This window comes from Eucyclogobius newberryi, unplaced genomic scaffold (genome assembly GCF_026437365.1).
Source record: "Eucyclogobius newberryi isolate DKJ021-1_F unplaced genomic scaffold, fEucNew1.0.hap1 SCAF_2, whole genome shotgun sequence".
In the NCBI taxonomy this organism is placed as follows: Eukaryota; Metazoa; Chordata; class Actinopteri; order Gobiiformes; family Gobiidae; genus Eucyclogobius; species Eucyclogobius newberryi.
Window position 1 is genome coordinate 18,037,936 of NW_027315834.1, and position 23,114 is coordinate 18,061,049.

The 23,114-nt window shown below is 41.4% G+C and overlaps 1 protein-coding gene across 1 annotated transcript in view; it reads left to right on the forward strand.

Annotated features, from left to right (window-relative positions):
• Positions 1–23,087, forward strand: part of lrp6 (low density lipoprotein receptor-related protein 6) — a 29,632-nt gene extending 6,545 nt beyond the window's left edge. Inside the window, exons 3-23 of the mRNA XM_072453932.1 lie at positions 5,946–6,143; positions 6,222–6,418; positions 6,568–6,699; positions 8,651–9,047; positions 9,738–9,909; positions 12,020–12,236; positions 12,342–12,631; positions 13,707–13,933; positions 14,038–14,222; positions 15,128–15,454; positions 15,660–15,862; positions 15,943–16,154; positions 16,983–17,173; positions 18,024–18,233; positions 18,313–18,438; positions 18,518–18,754; positions 18,850–18,960; positions 19,076–19,306; positions 19,386–19,522; positions 19,592–19,689; positions 19,897–23,087. Of these exons, the coding sequence (XP_072310033.1) occupies positions 5,946–6,143; positions 6,222–6,418; positions 6,568–6,699; positions 8,651–9,047; positions 9,738–9,909; positions 12,020–12,236; positions 12,342–12,631; positions 13,707–13,933; positions 14,038–14,222; positions 15,128–15,454; positions 15,660–15,862; positions 15,943–16,154; positions 16,983–17,173; positions 18,024–18,233; positions 18,313–18,438; positions 18,518–18,754; positions 18,850–18,960; positions 19,076–19,306; positions 19,386–19,522; positions 19,592–19,689; positions 19,897–20,197 (4,399 nt within the window). The 3' untranslated portion in view covers positions 20,198–23,087. The remainder of the gene's footprint in view (positions 1–5,945; positions 6,144–6,221; positions 6,419–6,567; positions 6,700–8,650; positions 9,048–9,737; positions 9,910–12,019; positions 12,237–12,341; positions 12,632–13,706; positions 13,934–14,037; positions 14,223–15,127; positions 15,455–15,659; positions 15,863–15,942; positions 16,155–16,982; positions 17,174–18,023; positions 18,234–18,312; positions 18,439–18,517; positions 18,755–18,849; positions 18,961–19,075; positions 19,307–19,385; positions 19,523–19,591; positions 19,690–19,896) is intronic.
• The last annotated feature ends 27 nt before the right edge of the window (positions 23,088–23,114 follow it).

The following is a 23,114-nucleotide window of genomic DNA, read 5'->3' on the forward strand; positions in this document are numbered from 1 at the left end:
AACGTCTGTTTCCTTCACAGAACAGCTACATTTATACTGACATTAAATTACACACAAGTCGACTATTGAATCATTAGCTCAACATCTAATCGTTCAGCAATCATCAAGAAACTTCTCACAGCAATCGGCTGCACTCAGGGAAAAGAGGATGAATACTTTTGTACCCTGCACTTTTTAGTTTTAAAATCATCAATTTTCATTCCACTTCATGGTTGTGTGCCACCTTGTGTTGCTTTTTCACTAAAGATGCCAATACAATTTATTTAAGTTTGTGGTTGTTGTGGAAGTTCCAAGAGTATGCATACTTTTATAAGCCACTGTATAGGCCATGGGTGTCTCCAATAGCTTTCTTTTTGGTAGTATGTCTTTGTTTGAGTGAAACTCAACCAGCTGCTGTTTTTAAAGATAATTTTGCTCCCAGGCAAGCTCTCAGTTAAAGCTTTTGTTTTGAGTTGAATGGGAGTACGTAGAGAGGCCCAATAGCTCTGTTTTTTGGGTCATTTTTCCTCATTTGGAATCATGTATGAGGATTTGGCAAGTGCTTTGTATCGAGCTGATAGTTCTTACAAATATGTTAGATTCCACTCAGCCAAGTTCTTTACAATACAATAAACAAGCACTTAAGATTACATATTGCATATGTTCGATCTTGTATGTTAATTTTTCATAGTATTTTAAAACATAGTTTTTGAATAATTTCTGCTTTTGAAAAAAATGTATCTTGATCTGAAGCTTGATCCACAACTTGCCAACCTCAGCTCAATAAATCTATAACATCAGCTTGTCCGGGGACTACAGGTGTAAATTGGCACATGTGCTACTACCTGGTTCAACTCTCCTCTACCACACCTCATTTTCAATCTCAGATCCCAATGGTGTTTTTTTTTTCTGTTGGTTTGTTTGCTTTTCATCCCTGCACATAAAAGGGCAGAGCTTCAGCCTAGAGGAGCCATGTTCATTGTTCTATAAACAAAGTTTCAGTATGTACATTTTTGAATCTATTCAACACGTCTTCCTCATCATAAAAAAAACAAAGCTTGTTTACTGGTTTAATTCTGGGTTGGCGCCAGTTTAGACCTATTTTAGGCCTTTATTAATTCTACTTTAGATCTATATTGATACTGTTTGTTTTTTTCTGACTGGTTTGTCCTAGTCTAGTCCTAGTTTCTAGTTACACACTGGTTGGGCAAAAAGTGTGTTATTTCTCGTAAAAATCTTATCAGTATTGTATTGTATTTACTCATAACTATTTTGTGTGACCCAAAATGTTGTTACAGTGGCGTGTTGTGCACCTCCGGCCCAGAGGCCTTGGCCCTCTGAAAAATCTGGCCCATGGGAAAATTAAGTTGAATAGCCCTGACCTAGAAAGTTACTTCCTTGCAGAAGACTGCAGATAGTTCTAGCTTTGTAGATAATAATGCTTTAATATGACATAGAAGTTACACAGACTGAGGTCAAGAATGGCTACACAGAGCTCCCTGGTGGTGGTGGTGGTGGTGGTGGTGGTGGTGGTGTTACCACTTTGGCTCATGGACAGTGCTCTCCCCAGAATCTTTTAAAGGGACGGTAAATATGCCTCATATGGGGTTGCATTTTCCTCCAAGAATGGTTTAATTTACCTTCATTATTTCCAAAGGTACATGCACCTTAAACATACATGTTGTATAGGCCTATTCACCATCAATACATTTGAATTGGCTACCCAAAACTTAATCATGGAAATGATAAATGAATACAAATGTATAGTAATTTAAATGTATTACCAGTGAGCACTGTATCATAAAGATTCATCAAGTGTTCATCAAGAAAATTGGTGAAGGCAGTATTATATTGCTGAAATCATTTAGACGCATCAACTCTTCTTGACCTTTTCATCCATTGGACACAGACATCCTCACAGTCAATATCATCAGGGTTCTTGCAGATACTTCAGAGGTGAGCAGAATTTAGTGAATATCTTAATTTGCTCCAAGAGCTGCGTCTTGACAATTTTTCATTTAGTTTAAATCGTTGCAGGATTTGTGGCGTCCCTGTATGAACGCAGCAAGACCTCTGATGGGTTTGCATCCCGACTATTTGCCGAATGGCTCTACCACTTCTCCCCAATTTCACACTCGAGACATCCTGTCCAATAATAGTAAAGTGGTAGTGGCATTGGTGCTTCCCTAACCAGGTTTTTTCAAAAGAACAGGGTAAAGTAAAGGGCAGTTCAACTCAAAAAAGAAATTCATGGCTTATTACATTGAGTTGTATCAAGACACGAGCAGGGATCAGACAGTGTTAGGGTGTAGGCCTACGGCAAAGGCAGTAAGCGGGGCAATGCTCATGTTCTGTCAGGTTCTTGCCATCGCTGTGGTCATGGCCCAGATGTTTTCATGCAGGCCCACGTACACCTCACTGCCACGTGTGTAACATGGAGTTGACTTTTTTCAGGGAGAACTGATTCTCAATTCCAATCCCTATTTTATGCAGCCGTTCTCTGGCAGCTCAATGCAGCTCGGAGGCTGTGACAGAGAATTGGGACTACGGTGAGACGATTTACAGTAGAAAGTTTGAGGTGTTCGGAGTAATACCTTTCACAGTGCTACCGTATGGTATGATTTCCTGTGACGATATGAAATATTGTGATAAAATCAAAATCTAGATGAAGTGCACTTGCGCCCTGCCATAGTTTTCATGGAGAGCGCACAGAGTAAGAAGCATTTCGGCGGCAGCTGAGGATAGGGAGAAAAATATTGACACTGAAAAAAATGAATACATTGGTTTTGGGCTTCTTTTGCGCTTTGGAGCAAAGATAGTTCAGCAAAATCACTTTGTTTGAGTGAAAATATGAGGCAGCTCTCATCAGCACTGAACACACTTGACATGGACTTTGTGAGGAGCGTCTTTTATTTTAGTTATTGGTCAGACCATAGACTAACAATCGCTTTATTTGTGCAGTGAGAGGAGGTTGCTTGTGTCTGAGCTGCTGTGTTCTCTACACCTCGACACATGTTATTAGCCCAATGCAGAGCGAGCGGACTGACTCCTCCGCTAACTTTAATTCACTATTTGCACTGTTTACAATCACAGTTCACTTACAGTCTGTGTCATGTTAAAGGAGCAGCCATAGTCAGAACTGCAGTGCCCACACATTTCCCTGTGTTGCACAAAGTTAATTATTAATTCAAATTGGTTTGAGGTTCATCTCAAAATAAATCAGTATTCCTTAACATGTGGCAAGCGAAATTAATGTATCCGGAAAAGTCACGTTTACCACATTTTGTTATGTTACAGCCTTTATTCCAAAAATGATTACATTCATTATTTTCTCAACATTCTACAAACAATACCCCATAAAGACAACTTGAATGTTGACTGTTAGAATTCTTTCCAATTGTCTTAAGAAATTAAAATAAAGCACATGTACAGTACATGTATTGCCATGACACTTACATATTTTTTCCACTGATCATCCTTTAGATGCTTCTACAACTTGATTGGAGTTCCCCTGTGGTAAATTCAGTTGATTGGACCCTGATTTGGAAAAGCACACACCTGTCTATATAAAGTCCCACAGTTAATAGTGATGTCAGAGCACAAACCAAGCCATGAAGTCCAAGGAAGTGTCTACAGACCTCCAAGACACTATTGAATCAAGGCAAAGATCTAGGGAAAGGCACAGAAACATGTCTGCAGCATTGAAGGTTCTTATGAGCACAGTGGCCTCCATCATCTATAAATGAAAGAAGTTTGGAACTAACAAGACTCTTCCTAGAGATGGCCTCCCGGCCAAACTGAGCAGTCGGGGAAGAAGAGCCTTAGTCAGGGATGTGACCAAGAACCCGATGGTCACTCTTAACAGATCTCAACATGTATCTGTGGAGAGAGGAGAACCTTCCAGAAGAACAGCCTACCACAAAGGCTACAGTGCTGCAAAGAAGAGTGGCCAGACGGAAGCCACTCCTCAGTAAAAGGCACATGACAGCCTGCCTGGACTTTGCCAAAAGGCACCTGAAGGACTCTCAGACCATGAGAAACAAAACTCTTTGGTCTGATGAAACAAAGATTGAACTGTTTGGCTTGAATAGCAAACGTCCTGTCCGGAGGAAACCAGGTACCGCTCATCACCTGGCCAGTACCATCCCCACACTGAAGCATGGTGGTGGCATCATGCTGTGGGAAGGTTTTTGAGCAGCAGGGATCAGTGGAAAGATGAATGCTGCAGCGCACACAGAGACATCCGTGATGAAAACCTGCTGCAGGGCGCTCTGGACCTCAGACTGGGGTGAGGTTCATCTTCCAACAAGAAAACAACCCTAAGCACACAGCCGGGAGAACACAGGAGTGACTACAGGACAACTCTGTGAATGTCCTTAAGTGGCCTAGAGCCCAGACTTCTCCCAGAGATCTGAAAATGGCTGTGAACCAACGCTCACCATTCAACCTGATGGAGCTTGAGAGGTTCTGCAAAGAAGAATGGGAGAAACTGTCCATATATAGGTGTGCCAAGCTTGTAGCATTATACTCTTTATACTCATCATTGTTTGATTTAGATTTTTTAATAGATTTGTAAAGAATTCAAACAACCTTCTTTCATCTTGTCATTATGGGCTATTGTTTATAGAATTTGAGGCAAATAATGAATTTTGGAATAAGGCTGTAACATAACAAATAAACTTAGATGAACTTAAAAGCGGCTAGATGTTGCATTATAGACTTCTTTATAAAGTGTCACAATTTGTTTGCCTTAAAAACCTATGCACTATTGGTATACAATTATAGCTTTAATGTATATCGGAAAGAGCTTGTTGTTAAATTGAAAATAAATAGTTCCTTTTTTTAATTTGCACCAATAAAATCTGCTTTGTTGGAAGTGTTTTTTTAAGCGTCATTTATGTCGTCAATTATTTCATTATCACAAAATTTCTAATCCATATCGTGATAAAAATGTTCTGCCACATCGTCCTGCCCTGTTCAAAGTGAGTCTTAAAGCGGCACACAACAATCCCTCAGACAATGTGCACCTAAAGATACTGGGTCTCTATATTGCAAGCTGTTGATAGTTGTTTTCCTGCACATTTTGGTGCATAATGTACAACAGCACCTCCTCGGCCAATTATTTAGTTGCAAAGATGCAAAAGACAGAATTTCATATCTTGATAGGGACCACCCGTTTTTATTCTGTAATTGTTTTGGAAAATTGTCATTTTTTCGAGAGTTGCACTTGTTTGCCCCAGAAGCTTGCTGTGGCTAGCTGTGGGGGAGGGGCACACTTAATATGTGAGGATGGGGGATGTCGGGTGGGGGCAGTCCAGCTGTGATGGTAATTACCGCAAGCTAACAAGAATTAGCTGCACAGCAGTAACCTTCTCCATACATAAACAACTCTCATTCTTGTGGTATAGCTGGATATTTCACTCTTGCCTCTATCGGTGTATTTTATGAGTTGATGTTTTTTCTTTATTTTAGGACTGCTTTGTAGAAAACTGTTGCAAGAAGCATTTCACTAAACAGGGGGAAATGCATTTTCTTTCAACAATGCCTCGTTTGTGAAATTGACAGTTGGGTCTCAACGTTAACTGCTGATGTCGTCGTTAGGTAACTTGAGTTTGAATATGTTCCATCAGACATTGAGCTTCTGCGAGTCTTCAGGAGGAATTTAAAAACAACACCTCTTATCTTATGCGTGTGTTGTGTGTGTGTGTGTGTACCATCAAATAATTTATCTCCTTAAGTCCTTTATATTATTTTACAGTCTGGTTAAAACATTTATACCTTTTGTTATCAAGTTTATAAATCTCAGGTTGGTGCTGTTTGGTACAAAGCATGTCATAAATCGCCCAGCTCAAGCTTTGAACTGCTATGTTTATGTTCTTCAGCAAGACAAGTTCCTGTGTTTGTGAATTATGTTTATTGACAAGACAATAAACCCTTTCTGATTCTGATTCTGATTGTTTTTTTAGGTTTATGTACTGGACAGATTGGGGCGAGGTTCCCAAAATTGAAAGGGCTGGAATGGATGGGACCAATCGTTCCATAATCATTGATAAAGAAATCTTTTGGCCCAATGGACTAACTCTGGACTATAGTCTGCAGAAATTATATTGGGCTGATGCCAAACACAACTTCATTCATCGCTCCAATCTTGACGGCTCCTCCAGGTATGTGACTACAGCCATTTTTTCCTACAATATGTAATGCTTGGTCTTTATGTGGTTCTACGTTGCTCTCTCTTACAGAGAGGTGGTGGTCAAAGGAGACCTCCCTCATCCGTTTGCTCTGACGCTTTTTGAAGACACATTGTTCTGGACTGACTGGAACACCCACTCCATTCACTCGTGCCGGAAACAGACAGGTGACGGGCATCAAATTGTTCACTCGAATATTTTCTCCCCTATGGACATCCACGTCTTCAGCCCAAAAAGGCAACCTGTTGGTGAGTTAGAACCTTTCTGCTTTCCTATGGGTACAATATGATTTTAAAGAATATTGCTGCCAAAAGAAATTTAAGTATTTTTTGTTGTTTAATGTCAATATTGCCTGGTCTCTGAAGATAAATATTTCCCCCTTTTTTCTATTGAGCAGTGCCATCTCCCTGTTCTGTAAATAATGGAGGCTGTTCCCACCTCTGTCTGCTGTCTCCGACAAAGCCCTTCTATCAATGTGCCTGTCCTACTGGAGTCCAGCTTCTAGAAGATGGGACAACATGCAGAAACGGTGAGGATGCGCTTGGTAGCTTAAGTTTGATTGATTTTGATTTGAGACAACCAAAATGATACTAGAGATCTGAAAGTTGAAGCTTTTGCTCGGACATAAAAGGATTTTCATAAGAGCTACCGTACAGTTACTGTACTTTTCGGACTTTAAGCCGCTACTTTTTTTCCCACGCTATGAACTTTGCGGCCATTACAACAGTGCATCTAATTTATAGATTTTACTGGCTAATGGCCACCAGGGGGCAAACTAGCAGGAAGCTCAAGGGCCGCGGGCCAAATTTCGACGCTCAGGCAGGGTCACGGGCCGAACATAACGTAACAAATAAAACAATAACAAATAAATAGCTTTCTATTCCCTATTAATAGTTATTTGCGGACTTTGTTGCATAAATCTGCAGCAGGTGAAAGACTGAGTCGATATCCATGCATCAGTAGCAGGAACGGGAACATGGACTTGTGATATTATTTGTGATATGAAGTGTTACTATCACAGACATGTTGATATTGCTGCACAAACTCAATATTAGCTCACTCTTTTTATAGTTTAAGCTTAATTTAGTGACATATTTTTAATGTAGTGAATCAAATGAGTTCTCACAGCAGCTTTACTCTCATGTTCATACTTTATTACACTCTGATCTGTCTAGGTTTTGCACTGGTTTGGATGTTTTCCTTACAGAGCTGTCATCACAGAAGTTTGTTTTCTTGTTGTTGGCTCCACATTAGCGCCGCTTTTAGCACAGCTCTAACGTCCACAAAACTGCCTCCTTTCTTTCTTCCACAAGTTTCCCAAAACTACAGGTACTCTCTGTCTGTAAAGTGCGCAACGTTCATTGGCACTTCTCTCGGCACTTGCGTCGGCATCACACACAGCTGCACAGAGCAGCGTGGGGAAGGGGCCGCAGCTGCAAAGGATTGTGGGACTTGTAGTTCTGGCAATAAAAACGCTATATATCTATCTGAAATGAATACATATAAACTATAAATGTTCAGCGGGCCCGATTAAAATGTCTTGGGGGCGGATGTGTGTGTTTGACACCTGTAGAAGAAGACGGCAGTGGTCACTGTCCCGATGACACATGGTGTTTTCTATATTTTAAGCTTCAAAACGCTGTGTTTTATTATAATCAGACTCGTATTCACGGAGAAATTAGTCTATTGAGGAAGTGAATGGAGACGCGCCGAAACGCAAAGACACAAGCGGAGCGCGGACATGCGATACACGGCTTTCTGCAATTTAGAACCTGTTGCATTGAAATTAAACTTTCTTGGCCTGACCTGCCGATATTACAAAATAATTAAAAATCTTGGACACTTAATTGAGACAACCATTACAAGTAAACAGCGAATATTGACAGTGGCTATGTATTCATGCACACCAAAATCGGATAATTTCTTGAGTTATCAGATTATTGAAATTACTCTACTTTAAAAATTCATAAATTAACTGACACATTTCTTTTGTACGGGTAAACGCATACCAAAAATTAGATCTAATTATTGGGTTATTTGATTATTATTTCTGGCTATGTAGACATACCCATTTTATTGACATTCATTCTAGCTTTTTAAGTTTTGTTTGCAAAGTACTGACTATATTAGTTGACATTGTTTTCTGTTGATGGAGGCACCTTAAACTGGTGATTCCTGACATGACATAGCCATGTTAATGTCAATTTATCGATGGCAAGCATAGTGCCTCAAATGCGCCTCCTCCACTTGTATTAAAACGTTTTGTTTCAATAACCCTTGCTTTTAGTTTTTAAGAGCTTTTCGTCACAAATGCGGTCAAATGATCTCCAAACGAAAATGGTCTCTTAACTCAAGGCTGAACTCATCCCAAAAGTGTGAAAGCCTCTGTCTTGTCCTTCAATCTATTCCCAAGGTTCAAATCAATGCATTAACTATACTACAGTGAAAAACATTTTTACTTAATCCCTTCTGTTCCTCAGGTGCAACTCAAGTGCTGCTGTTGGCCCGTAGGACTGATTTGCGGCGCATCTCTCTAGACACACCAGACTTTACAGACATCATTATGCAGGTGGACGACATTCGGCACGCCATTGCCATCGATTACGATCCAGTCGAAGGATACATCTACTGGACAGATGACGATGTCAAGGCCATTCGCCGCTCTCTGCTGGATGGCAGTGATGCGCAGTTTGTGGTCACATCTCAAGTCAGTCATCCTGATGGCATCGCAGTGGACTGGATTGCACGGAATCTGTACTGGACTGACACAGGGACTGACCGTATTGAGGTGACCAGGCTCAACGGCACCATGCGCAAAATTCTCATAGCAGAAGATTTAGATGAGCCCAGAGCCATCGTCCTGGATCCAGTGGCTGGGTGAGAGAAAGACTACTACAGAATATTTAACCAGACAGCTTACTGTCTACAGTGACTCTTTGACAACCACATTCCCACTGGTTCATTTTGGAGTGAATCTGTACTATCAGAAAGTGTCTCCACTAGCACAAGTGAATCATACAGTTTTTTTTCTGGGTTTCAAAGGGGGCCGCGAGTAGTCCTAGCTTCCAGAACGTGCTGGCATGCTTTGGCACAAGATGATTGGACAAGAGGGAATGTAGACTCAGGTGGAGATCAAACAAAAACAAAATAATAATTTCTCATCAAATGCTGACCGTCGCGTCTTATTTCCAGTGATGACTTTATTTGTTGAGTCGACAGACTTAGCAAAACAAAGCTAGCAAGCGTTAGCATCAGCGGTTTACTGACACAAACATTTGTGTCAAGATTAAACTTTCATATGTTCAATGAATAATGCATCTGACATTATCCAAACCTAATGCAAGAGACTTGAATATGTGTCTATAGGTACAGATAAATGCAGCTTTAGCCACGTCTCACAGCGCCACAAACTGTGAATTACTGAATGTGTTTTTGTGGATTTCTGCTATCGGCCTTATGAAGAGAAAGTATAATTACTTTATAATTTGACAATTGTAAATATGATGTGTTTTGTGTGTTTTAGTTGTTCCTTCCTTGTTTTAATTATGTTCATAATATCTTGCCTAGTTACATGTACTGGACTGATTGGGGTGAAGTGCCAAAGATTGAGCGCGCTGACTTGGATGGGATGGAGCGAGTCGTCATGGTGAACACATCGTTGGGCTGGCCCAATGGTCTCGCCCTTGATTACACTGATCGCAAAATCTACTGGGGAGATGCCAAGACGGATAAGATTGAGGTAATTCCTAGCGATTATTTGAATAGAATATTTACAAAAAGATTTTCTTTATTCCTTATATCTGCAATTGATATTTGTAGTCAATTTAAGGGTAAATATTGGTTCTAGTATCTGTTTTCTGTCTGACCTGTTTTTTCCGTTCAAACTTTTTCTGTGGTTTACGTTTTTGGTAGCGTTGTGAGATCTAACTTGCCTTTAAACCAAAAAGTTCACTTTTTCTATTGCCACTAAGATCAACAGAAAAGGGAGAGTGCACCTCCTCATGGTTTGAGTCCAGCTGTATTTTGTGGAGCAATCCCACATCTGGTTCCGATTGGGGCGTCCTCTAGCTGCGGTCTACACTGTTTAGAATAGACCAGAAACTGAAACCATCGCCACACTGCGGTCACCTCTGAAACCAGCAGAACTTTGGTCTGAAAATAGAAACAGCATTTTATATTTATACACCAAGTCCTATTGTATGTTTTTGTTACTAGTGTTATGGATGTCTTAAAATGTTTTTAAATGGCATTTTTTAAAAAGGAAATTCTTCAAAGCGAACCAGTGGAAACATTGAGATATGTCCATTATATTAATTCAATAAATTGGAGTCGATGAGTATGGACCAAAAAAGCTTATTTCGATTGCTCGTTGACCATTAACTAAAGCGGCCTGAGACGCACTGAAGTGAACCTGTCTGGGGGAACAAGGCTATAGTGTCTCCAAGAGATTCTGATTCTCAAAACAAGATGTCAAAAAGCAGATATAAACAGAAAATAATAATTTAATTCTATTCCGTTATCTGCATAGGGTATTGGTAGCTTGAACCTGTTGCAAGTCTGTCCCAGTTGCCAGTCCATTGGAACTGCAGTGAGAAAATCCTTGGCCTTTTTCCCATAAAACGCAATGTATAAACAAACTGCTCATGTTTGGCTGAACTTACAGCTTTCACAAAGGTCAGATTTTTGGGTGTTTTTTGCCTACTTACATGTCATGAACTTTTTTTCCAGTTCAAATTCTTTGTTTTCTTAAAAAGAGCTTTTAAATCTTTAGCTTCAGCTCACTCCACTCTAGCAGCTCTTCTTTTGATTGGCCAGAGTGGTCATGTGGTATGCTACTTGCGGGCCACGCAGCCCCCGGATGTACAGAGCCGCTAAAGTTTAAACTGCCAACATGCGTTAGCGAGCACGGCCCATTGACTTCAATGGACAGCCATCTTGCTCCCTGGGGGCTTGGATGAACCGACATTTTTCCAGGGTTGGTGACTTTATATGTATACATTAGGGCCCAATGGGCTAACTCAATGCATTGTACCATGATGCATAAATGAGCAAGTCGTGTATCTGCGCGATATCTGCGCGATATCTCCGCTCAGCATCTTTGCACTAATGTCACATAGAAAATTGTGAGCATAAAATGACTATCTCCTCATACATGCATGTGTGCATGCAACATGCTAAGCACAGCTTTGATGACGCGCTGAGTCAGAAACTATTCTGTGTTTGAGAGAGGCACTGGGGAAGACGCACACACTGACGAACGTGAGCAGGGAACATTGTATGTGATTGATTAGACTTTTGTCAAATATGTACATTTTTGCTTTGCCGTTTAAGTTCCTATTAACTGCTGAGTGCTTACTTTGTCCATCAACATTGACACTACATTGCAGTTCTTCCAAGTTTATAGAAATGGCGCATCATGTGGTGACCACATTTCTTTTAGTGAGTGTACGTTTCACTTCCATCTTACAAAACAGTTTACAGTTTACAAATAGTTTAATGTTTCTAAAATTCTGTATATTTATTTTGGTTGGGACAGTGCCTGTTAATGAACATACATGATACACATGCTATAGATACGCAGGATTATAGCCATGGGATAATTTCCATCCATTGTCCCAAATTCACTTTCAAAAACACACATTCATTCATACACCAGAACTATTGTACATGTTTTTAGTCGTAAGGGAAACCGGAGCACCCGGAGGAAACCTATGCAGACACATGGAGAACAAGCAAACTCCACACAGAAAGGCCCCGCCCCGCCCGGGAGTCGAACCCTTCTTGGTGTGAAGCAACCGTGCCGCACTCGTGTATCTCTGTAACATAACACCCTGTTCCCTGTTGTTTAGGTCATGAACATGGATGGAACAAACAGACAGGTGTTGGTGGAGGATAAACTTCCTCACATTTTTGGTTTCACGTTGCTCGGCGACTACATCTACTGGACCGACTGGCAGCGGCGCAGCATAGAGCGTGTACACAAACGCACTGCAGAGCGAGAGTTCATCATTGACCAGCTTCCTGACCTGATGGGGCTCAAAGCCACATATGTGCATGAATCCTTTGGTGAGTATAAATGTTTGCACACTTTCAGTAATAAAAAATCAGGGTTTACATAAATGAAAAATCTTAAATGGATTAATTAAACTTGACATAATTCTTCATGTGCAGGGACAAACCCATGTGCTGAGAATAATGGAGACTGCAGTCACCTTTGCCTGTATAAGCCTCGGGGTGTGCAGTGCGGCTGCCCCATCGGCCTTGAGCTCATATCTGACATGCAAACATGTATCGTCCCCGAGGCCTTCCTGCTCTTCTCACGTCATACAGATATCCGCCGTATTTCCCTGGAGACGAACAACAACAATGTTGCAATTCCACTCACTGGGGTCAAAGAGGCTTCAGCTCTTGACTTTGACATCACTGACAATCGCATCTATTGGACTGATATCACATTAAAGGTACAATAATTTATGCCACCTTTCCATCAGAATCTTCTCGACTCTACTCGGCTCTGCGCTCGTGGCCACGCTCAGCCCTGGTTGCATTTCCATTTCAAGTGGTGCTCAGGGGTGCTGTGTAAAACATGCCATGGAAACGGCAAAAATGATTTGCGACTCAAAAGGAAGTCTGCTCGGTAGACAAACTCTAAAACACATGACATCTGCTACACACTGGGCTATTGGAACAGCAATACTGCTACAGAAACTGCCAATAAATCACAGCAAAGCAGATGAAATTAAGGAAATAGAGGAAGGATGGAAACATGGAGAATAACGAACAGGACCAATAAACTTTATTACTCACCTCTCGTGAAGGTAAATTAACTACAATGTTCTCATCCATATCCTTGTTCTATTTTTTGCTCGAAATTAATGATCCCCAGTCCACAAAACCTCGCTATTAATCTAGTTTGAAGCATTCTTTACAAAAAGCAAGTGTATTAATATTACATCTAAAATGCACCAGAATAGGACATATAATCACCAGACCCGCTTTAGGATTGTGATTTAAACAGTGTATGAAATGAAACGGCCTATAAAGAAACAATAACAACTACTACTTTTAACAAGTTTGAATGGTGTTGAGGGCGTGGAGCACCATTTAGCATTTCTGCTTGGGGCACCCAATAGGCTTGCAGCGGGCCTGCCCTGTTTACGGAGGATAGCACTTTGGTCTCTTCTGTCTCCTGTTCCATGCTGGAGTTGCTCACAACCCACAAGAAGCATTACACTTTACCCAATCGGCATTGGGCAGTTGGTGGACATGGCGTTCACCTGCTTGACTCGACTTGGCCCAAAGGGTCTGAGGAGGTAGCACCAAATGGAAATGCGCTGAGGCAGGCCTGACCCAGTAGAGTTAAGGAGATACTAATGGACAATGCCCATTAGATGCTGTGAATACATAAGCATCTGTCAACCAACATTTTAATTTGTCTTATTGTCATGAATAGGCTATTTCCGATATGATTTAATTATGAACTTGTCTTTATTTTCTGACGTGTAAAACTGGGGTTACATTATTTTGTTTACACAGACAATCAGCCGAGCATTCATGAACGGGAGCTCTCTGGAGCATGTGGTGGAGTTTGGATTGGACTACCCAGAGGGAATGGCTGTGGATTGGCTGGGAAAGAATCTGTACTGGGCTGATACAGGCACTAACCGCATTGAGGTGGCCAAGTTGGATGGACAACACCGCCAGGTCCTGGTCTGGAAAGATCTGGATAGCCCTCGAGCTCTAGCTCTGGACCCAGCTGAAGGGTGAGACGAGACCTCTTCTAAGATATTTTATTAAATCTGAACCTATTTGGTGGTTTTTATTTGAGGGATTTATATTATAAAATGAATCACCTTTGTCTAACCAGGTACATGTACTGGACGGAGTGGGGCGGAAAGCCAAAAATTGACAGAGCAGCCATGGATGGCACGGGTCGCATCACTTTGGTGGCCGATGTAGGACGAGCAAATGGACTCACAATTGACTATGCTGAACGGCGCCTCTACTGGACAGACCTAGATACCACACTTATTGAGTCGTCCAACATGCTTGGTAAGTTTTGAGTTGGCTTTCACCTAAATCATTATTACGAGGTAAACCAGCATGTGCTTTTTGCAGGTATGTTGCGTTTGTGTTTATTTATTAGGGAGTGAGAGTGAGAGTGAGGGTCAGAGAGTGAGAGGGTGAGAAAGATGCAAACTCCCAGTTCCTTTTTAAATGATTTATATGCTGATTACTTTGATGAAAACATGCAAGATCTGCACCTGCGCAATGATGCATTTTAACAGCTTTCTGGTGTTTTCCAGACTCAATCAAAACTGCATTATACTGCATTTTAATACACAATCTTTATAATGGACGTTGGACAGGTTGGAAAAAGTTGAGGGTACAGGCAGGCTGTGGTGGGTCAGAGAATGCTAAAATTGCAGGACCCGCGGGTTGGGAAGAATCCAGAATCCATGCATCACTACTACTGCACATGCTTCTATTCTCAGCCGGGACACAGAAGGGAGTTAGTTAACAACAGTTTACCTATGCATTCTGCAATAAAGTGCATAACACGAAGCTGTCTCCATCAGACATGAAACGGAGCTTTACGCGATAACCTAAAGGAGTGCTGCAACTGCGGTGTTATGCAACGTGTGAAGGCCTTTTCCAGAAAACCCAAAGGGGAACAAAATAAAGCCTCTGACAAATCTTAAGCAGATTCTCGTGGGTCACAGCTCTAAGGACAAGGCAGCCTACAGTGTGACTGCTGCTGCTATTCTGAGGCAGAGGAGGCGGAGGAAGGACAACGAGAGAGGGAGAGATGATTTAGAATTGTTTTATTAGAATCAGTGATGCATCTAAAAAAAATATTCTTATTCCCCAAACATATTATTTGTATTCATATTATATTTTCTCAATGCAGTTTGAAGGGTCCAGCTTGTACAGTAAGTGTGTCCGCTGTTACATAGGTCAGGACCGGGAGGTGATTGCCGATGACCTCCCTCACCCCTTTGGCCTCACACAGTACCAGGACTACATTTACTGGACGGACTGGAGCCAGCGCAGCATAGAACGTGCCAACAAGACCAGTGGGCAGAACCGCACCCTCATCCAGGGCCATTTGGACTACGTTATGGACATCCTGGTGTTCCACTCCTCACGGCAGGGGGGTTGGAATGCATGCGCCTCGACCAATGGCCATTGCTCCCACCTCTGTCTCGCCGTCCCTGTCAGCAGCTACGTCTGTGGATGTCCCGCCCACTTCTCCCTCAACTATGATAACAAAACTTGCAGTGGTGAGGACCATTGTAGATATTTCAGCTGGAGCTTTTTGTGTTGTATGCAGACTTGACTAAAGACTGTGTGTAATGTATAATGTTGTGCATTTTAGGCTTGGCTTTTTAGAAATATTGATTAGTTGTTTGTAATTCATTTAATATGTAGGAATCTGTTGCCCAAATCTCCTTTTAAATATTTTCAAATACTTATTGTTTCCCCCAGCCCCGACATCATTTCTCCTGTTTAGTCAGAAAACTGCGATTAACAGGATGGTAATCGATGAACAACAGAGTCCAGACATCATACTGCCAATTCACAGTTTGAGAAATGTGCGTGCCATTGATTATGACCCGCTCGACAAACACTTGTACTGGATCGATTCAAAACAAAATGTTATCCGCCGTGCTCAAGAGGATGGAAACCAGGTGGGTTAAAATCATCCAACCACTCGGCAGCAAAAAGCAAGATGAAGTATCCTAGACTAACATGTCCTTTGTCTTTTCAGAGTATGACCGTGGTGTCGGCCTCATTTGGCGGACCGACTCAAGGCCTGCAGCTTTATGATCTCAGCATTGACATCTACAGTCGCTTCATTTATTGGACAAGCGAAGTCACCAATGTCATCAATGTCACCCGGACAGATGGAAGTAGAGTGGGAATTGTCCTCCGTGGGGAACATGATAAACCCAGAGCCATTGTGGTCAACCCTGAGAGAGGGTAAGTCCTATGGTGTTGTTTTTTAATTCATTGTGATCTCAACAACAAAATATGTATTTTAACATGTATTAAGTAGCCATGTGATGCTTAAAATCACTGTTGGAAGGATTGCAGTCTCTACTCTAATTTGTTCATCTTGTTTATTCTCCCTGCTTCTGATGTTTCTTCAGCCTGCCGTAGCTCTGTGGTGCCAAGTTGCTTGTTCCGAACCATAATTGCAGGCTTTCCTTAGAGCTACGGTTCTTACAGTAATCTCTGGGTCATTGTGTGGTTGTGAAATGAAGTCTGCAGATGTCCTGGTACCTTCTTAACCAAGAATGAGGAACAGGCCAGAAGCTTTCAATGCAGTTAATATTCTTTATTCCACTACATGCATGTCCTCTGCGCTGTACACCGCTGATGAGGTCGCAGACCCACGCTTACTGCACACGGCTGCAGAGCCCTGAGCAGTTCAAGGAGAGCAAGAGAATAAATAGTAACTGTACTGAAATACCGTTATTTAAATGTGTATTTTGAACGATGGGTTTGTAAGTCCTGCAGGGTCGTGGCACAGTTGAGCTGCATGTAGTGGAGAAAGCCTGGGTACCTGACTTCCAAACCATGAAGGGAGCAAGTATTTAGTTTAAACCAATATCTCGTATCTTGTTCTTACCTATCTCTCACACCACTAGTATTTATATACTAAAGCTAGATAAAGGCTCTCTAAATAAAATAAAACAATGATAAACACTTGGGTAACAATTTAATTATGTCAAGTTGGGAAGAAATACAGGTTTTTCCCCATCGTTTCTCTACTCTAATTGACCAAAATGTTGGTGTTTCCTGCAGGTACATGTACTTTACTAATCTGCTGGAAAGATCGCCAAAAATAGAACGCGCAGCGCTAGACGGGACTGAACGGGAGGTGTTGTTCTTCAGCGGATTGGGAAAACCGGTGGCTTTGGCCATAGACAACGAAGCGGGAAAGCTGTTCTGGGTGGACTCAGACCTGAGGCGCATTGAGAGCAGTGACCTGTCTGGTGAGCATATTTTTGATATATAATATAAACCTTCATTCGTCCAGGAGTGGGCCATGGTAGAATATTTCAAAAGTGGTGATCTCTACAAGGTTTTTCAAATTTACTTTAAGACTAAGATTAAGCCATTATCAATCTGAGTACTGATTGATAATTTACGCTACCCCAAGTGGAAAGGAGCTAGATTAATACTGCCCTAGGGAAAAGTTTAGTAGTCTAGATTCAGGGTAGTTCAACATGTCTAGGGCAAGTTTCAGAGTAAAGTTCACCCCTTGGGCAGTACTTATCTAGTTCCTCTCCCCTTTTATCTCCTTTAGACCAGCACTTGATAATGATTATGGGATCTGGACAGCAACCGTAACGTCTCGACTAAAATAACGTAATAACAGTGACCTTTTCTACCATATTTTAGAATGCACTATTTATGCCCACATATACTACAAAAGTTCAAATCTCACATTTTCTGTACGTTTTTGGGGGAGGGAGGGGGGAATTAGCCCTAAGCTCAGCACATTTCTGTTGTAGTAGGAATGTAAACCATGTGTAGTAGTAGTAGCAGCCTCTTTGCCCAGGACATAAACACGATGCCTTCAACGCAAACAGAGGCGTCTTATTCTTTGATCATCTTTTCAACTGGTTACATTTATTCTCAGCTGTTGCTCCTTGCTGCCTCCTACTGGCTGTTCAATGACATTTATTTTGCCATTACTCTGACATAATATTGGTCCCTTGCCGCCTCTCCCATCTACTCTCCTGCCACCCCCTTAGTTCCTCTCCCATTTTGTTTTGGCTTTACTCCTGAAGTTTTCTCCCCTCAAACCTTTTGTTTTTTTCCCTGCCACTGTGATTTCAGGTGCAAACCGGATTGTTATTGCAGACTCAAACATATTGCAGCCTGTTGGGCTAACAGTGTTTGGGAACCATCTATACTGGATAGACAAGCAGCAGCAGATGATTGAGCGCATAGACAAGACCACTCGAGAGGGGCGTACCAAGATACAGGCCCGCATTCCTTATCTCAGTGACATCCATGCTGTCCATGAGTTGGATATGAGAGAGTACAGTAAGTGTTACCTCATTTATAAGCATTTTAATGAGCACTAATTTGTTTCCTGTTTGACTTGACAAAATAACCGTTGCAGGTAAACACCCATGCACATGGGACAATGGTGGCTGCACCCACATCTGTATTGTAAAGGGGGATGGCACAACTCGCTGCTCCTGTCCAATTCACTTGGTGCTGTTGCAGGATGAGCTTTCATGTGGAGGTGAATGCCACACACCTGAGTTTGACTCGATAATCCTTTCTGCTTCAGCTACATGAGCATTGTACTTTTCTGTCCACAGAGCCCCCCACCTGTTCACCTGAGCAGTTCTCCTGCACATCTGGAGAGGTGGACTGCATCCCACAGGCCTGGCGTTGTGACGGTGTTGCTGAATGTGACGACAGCAGCGATGAGGATGACTGTCCGGTCTGTTCTGAGTCTGAGTTTCAGTGTGACAGCCGCCAATGCATCGATATGAGCCTGCGCTGCAATGGAGAGATCAACTGTCAGGATAGTTCAGATGAAAACAAATGCGAAGGTAAGGACTGTAACTTACCCTTGTGCCTGAATACAATTTTTATAATGCATAAAATGTATGGATATTCAACAATATACTTCTACCTCTGTTTTTAGTGCACTGCCCCCCTGATCAGTTCAGCTGTTTAAATGGCCAGTGCATTGGAAAACACAAAAAGTGTGATCATAACATGGATTGTACTGACAATTCAGATGAACTTGGCTGTTGTAAGTTTTATTTTGTGTGTTAACAACTGCTTATGCACTGTTAATTATGATTTATGATTTTACACAATGTCAGTTTTGCAAATGCAAACCTTTCAATGTTTTTGAATGTTTTCAGTCCCAACAGATGGGCCGCCGCCGCCTCCAAACAATACTATAAGCTCTATTGTGGGTGTGGTCTTGGCGCTCTTTGTCGTCGGTGCCATTTACTTTGTGTGCCAGCGCGTCCTCTGTCCACAGATGAAGGATGACAATGAAACGGTAACAAATGACTTTGTCGTTCATGGGCCATCCTCCGTGCCACTTGGATATGTGCCCCACCCCGGCTCTCTGTCCAGCTCTCTCCCAGGTGCGGCCCGTGTTCTCTTGCTGAAGTTTACTTAGAAGTACAAACCCTGGATGTTAACCCACACTGTTACTGCCTTTAGGTATGTCTAGAGGAAAGTCTATGATTGGCTCCCTCAGCATCATGGGTGGGAGCAGTGGTCCTCCATATGACCGTGCACATGTGACTGGTGCGTCATCTAGCAGCTCGTCCAGCACAAAGGGCACCTACTTCCCCCCGGTAAGCTTTAATCTTTGCTGAATTAAAACACTTACTTTGACCACAAAACATAATGCATTTGCTTTTCAGATCCTGAATCCTCCACCGTCTCCTGCAACCGTCCGCTCTCAATACACTATGGAGTTTGGTTACTCGTCAAACAGTCCTTCGACGCACAGATCCTACAGGTATTTGAATACTTTGCCCTGTTTTTTTCTAATTGCTATAACTGGTTTGAATATTGGTAAATAAAACAAAATATCCTCAGAAGCTTTTACATGTTTATCTGGGGCCCGTGGAGACAGTTGCGAGCCCCGGTTAAGCTGATTGAAATGCATAGACTCTGTTTTTTTTGTTCCCTACAACTGAGTGCCTCGATGTTTTGTCTTTTTCAGTTATCGACCATACACTTACCGACACTTCGCCCCACCCACCACCCCTTGCAGCACTGACGTGTGCGACAGTGACTACACACCAGGGCGCCGGGTGCCGCTCAAATCCGGTGCTGCAACAAAGGGCTACACCAGCGACCTCAATTACGACTCGGAGCCGTTCCCGCCGCCGCCCACGCCCCGCAGTCAGTACCTGTCTGCGGAGGAGAACTGTGAGAGTTGCCCGCCTTCGCCATACACCGAACGGAGCTACTCTCATCACCTCTACCCCCCTCCGCCCTCCCCCTGCACGGACTCTTCGTGAGCCTCTGAGCCCCTTCCACACAGCTCCAACCCCTCACTGTAAATAGCAATTGTGCATATCTGAGGTTAAAAATGGGAGAGACTGATCAAAGAGGACGACAAAAGGATAAAGGAGAACCAGGAGCTGCGGAACATTTGTACATTTAAAAAGAGAGAAGCATATTTATATATTTTCTATACAGTGTTTACTGACAATGCCATAGAGGTTTGTATTAATAAATTTGTACATTTTTTAAGAAAAGGTTTTATTAAAATTATCACAAATATAAGTTGCCTTAAACTAGAAGGAGACTGAAGGACAAAAAGCACACAGCAGGACGTTTAACTTATCTGATGCCAAATATGAGAACAGCAGCAACCATAGGTGATGGGCGCCCCCTGAAGGCTGCTTACTGCTGCAGCTATGTGTGGTTACCATGGAAACTGGAGGAATAGGTGGAACCACAATGTGGTACAGTCTTTGTTTTAGATTTACCTCCTTTCATTTACCAAGCGGTTCATTCGAGTATCTTTGCTATGGATGTGAGTGGTGCCGAGAACACAACACTAAGCGGCACATAATCTGCCAGAAAACCCTGTTGACAAAAGCAGGTCGTGGATTGTATTGTTTACGGCAAAAATGTCATTCATCAACGAAAACGCATCCATCACCAATTCTTCTCTGCAGTCCAAACGAAAACATAGCTTGAAAGAGCTATATTTTGTGAATTGGAATCAAGTTGAAACACGTTGAAAAAGATTGTCACATTGTTAAAGTCTTGGCTCAAGCTTCTTCAATTTATCATTTGCATACAATTATTAGTAAAAGCTGTGGTACGAAATAAATGGCACAACTGGTACAGACCAAAACTAAAACTTTTACTAATCTCTATGCACTTAATAATTATGGGACACTTTATGTCCTACAAAACACTGAAGCATAAGAAGCTTATGTAAAACAAATATAATAATCAATATTTTTAAAATGTCTTCATGTCTTTGTCTAAAAGACTTTCAAGGTTTCTGACCAGGCAGATACATCTAAATTCCGTCCAGTTATGACCAGTGAAATTCGAAGTGAAACCAAAATAAACGTTTTGTGTTCGTTTGAAATGTTGGAATGCTTGACTGGCGCCATTTGCTGTAAGGGTAGAACTACCTAAACCTGTACAGTGAGGAGGGAGGCAGCGTTTAGGTGAACAACGCAATCTTGTGCCTGACCAGTTTCATTGTTACATTTTTGTTACATTGTTATTTTTACATAGGAAACCAGTGCCCATTAAATGCTACATACTATTTTTATACTGCATACTTTGTAGATACATGTATTTATAAGCTATATCGAAAATCATTTGTAATTCTATCTATTGAAATCTTGCAGTACATCTTTTTAATATTGCGTCATTATATTTTTCTACAAAATATCACTCCAGATGTTCGACAATCTCAAATCAGTACATTGAAGAACATATTCAGGTTTCAGTATCTGTTCAAGTTAAATCAGTCAAAGGCTCCGACTGATGTGCCAAAATAGCTTTGACCAGCATGAGGCCGCTAAGAGACTGGGACCAGAAGTGAACAGAAGATGGCATCAACTCTGTTGCCTTGACAATTTTACTGTAACTGCAATGTCCTTTTGTAAATCTGCATCATGTTCTTCTGCTTTTTCTGACCACAAAAAATATATTTTTGAAGTTAACTTTATGCCTTGTCCTGTTGTCCAAGGGACATATTTCACAGTCAGTTCCACTTCTAAATCTAAAGGTGCCATCAAAGAGAAATCTACACCAGCATGAGTGACAATCTTTACGCGTAATTTCTTAATCATGTTTTTTGCATTGCATCGCCCACCATTTTGTGTCCAAATAGTTCACAGAAGTCGATGTTGAAATGTTGTAGTCCTGGTTTGCTAAAAAGTAAAACAAAACAAAAACAGCTTGATGGTCAGGGCAGCTACAGGTCAAAAAATAATTGAAACATTTTTTAAAAGGGGAATTCATTTTAAACTCGCCTGTTTTGATTGGTAGCAAATATTTTTGTTGAGTGTTCTTCTGTTCAAGAATTCTATATAAAATGTCCACATCTATACTTCAATACTGATCAGTAATGGACATTATGAACAAAAACGACCACAAACTACAATGTACTGTTTTAGCCAATGTCTCAAATACATAAATGTTTCAATAGTTGAAGAAATGTTAGTCGAAAAAGCCAGAGAAACGAGGATGATGCCAAATGTTTGTCATGTTTATCTGTGTTGAGCTACCTGTGGTACAGTCATTAACGGACACAAAATACTTTAGGATGAGGTTCTCATTTGATAACTGCACTTTACAGTACTTATATTCTGGTACCAAACACAGTGGTGCAGCTGAATAACTGTCCAAAGCTGGTTCTTATCTTGTTTGTTCCAATAGATGGTGACTTTTTAAACACCAATATACAAAGTGTACACTAAAGAACTCATTGATGGAAATCACCATGTCTTCTTTTAAATATACACTTGTTTGTTCGTTTATAAGACAAAAGTTGTTTTTTTACTTCGACGTGTTTCATGATGACATATGCTCACTGAAACATGTCAAGGTATAAAACGAACAAACAAAAGTGTACACAAAAAAGGTTTTACTGTAAAATTTGCAAATCCTATCAATGTTTTTGAAAGCACTTTGACATATTCTTTAAACAAGTCATAAGCCATCATTTATTTGGATACGAACATTTCTTTGCAAAGTCAAGAAATGACCAACATTTGGTTATTGATAACATTTCTGTGTCGTTTTTTGTCAATTGTCTGCTTTTCCTGTAAACAGATTTACTTGTATAGCCCATCCAGCTGCCACCATAAGCTGTAACTCATTCATTGCTGTGTTTTCCTCCTTATTTTGTTAAATACAAGTGCTTGATCTTGACCATATATGTGTGTGTTATTTTTGGTG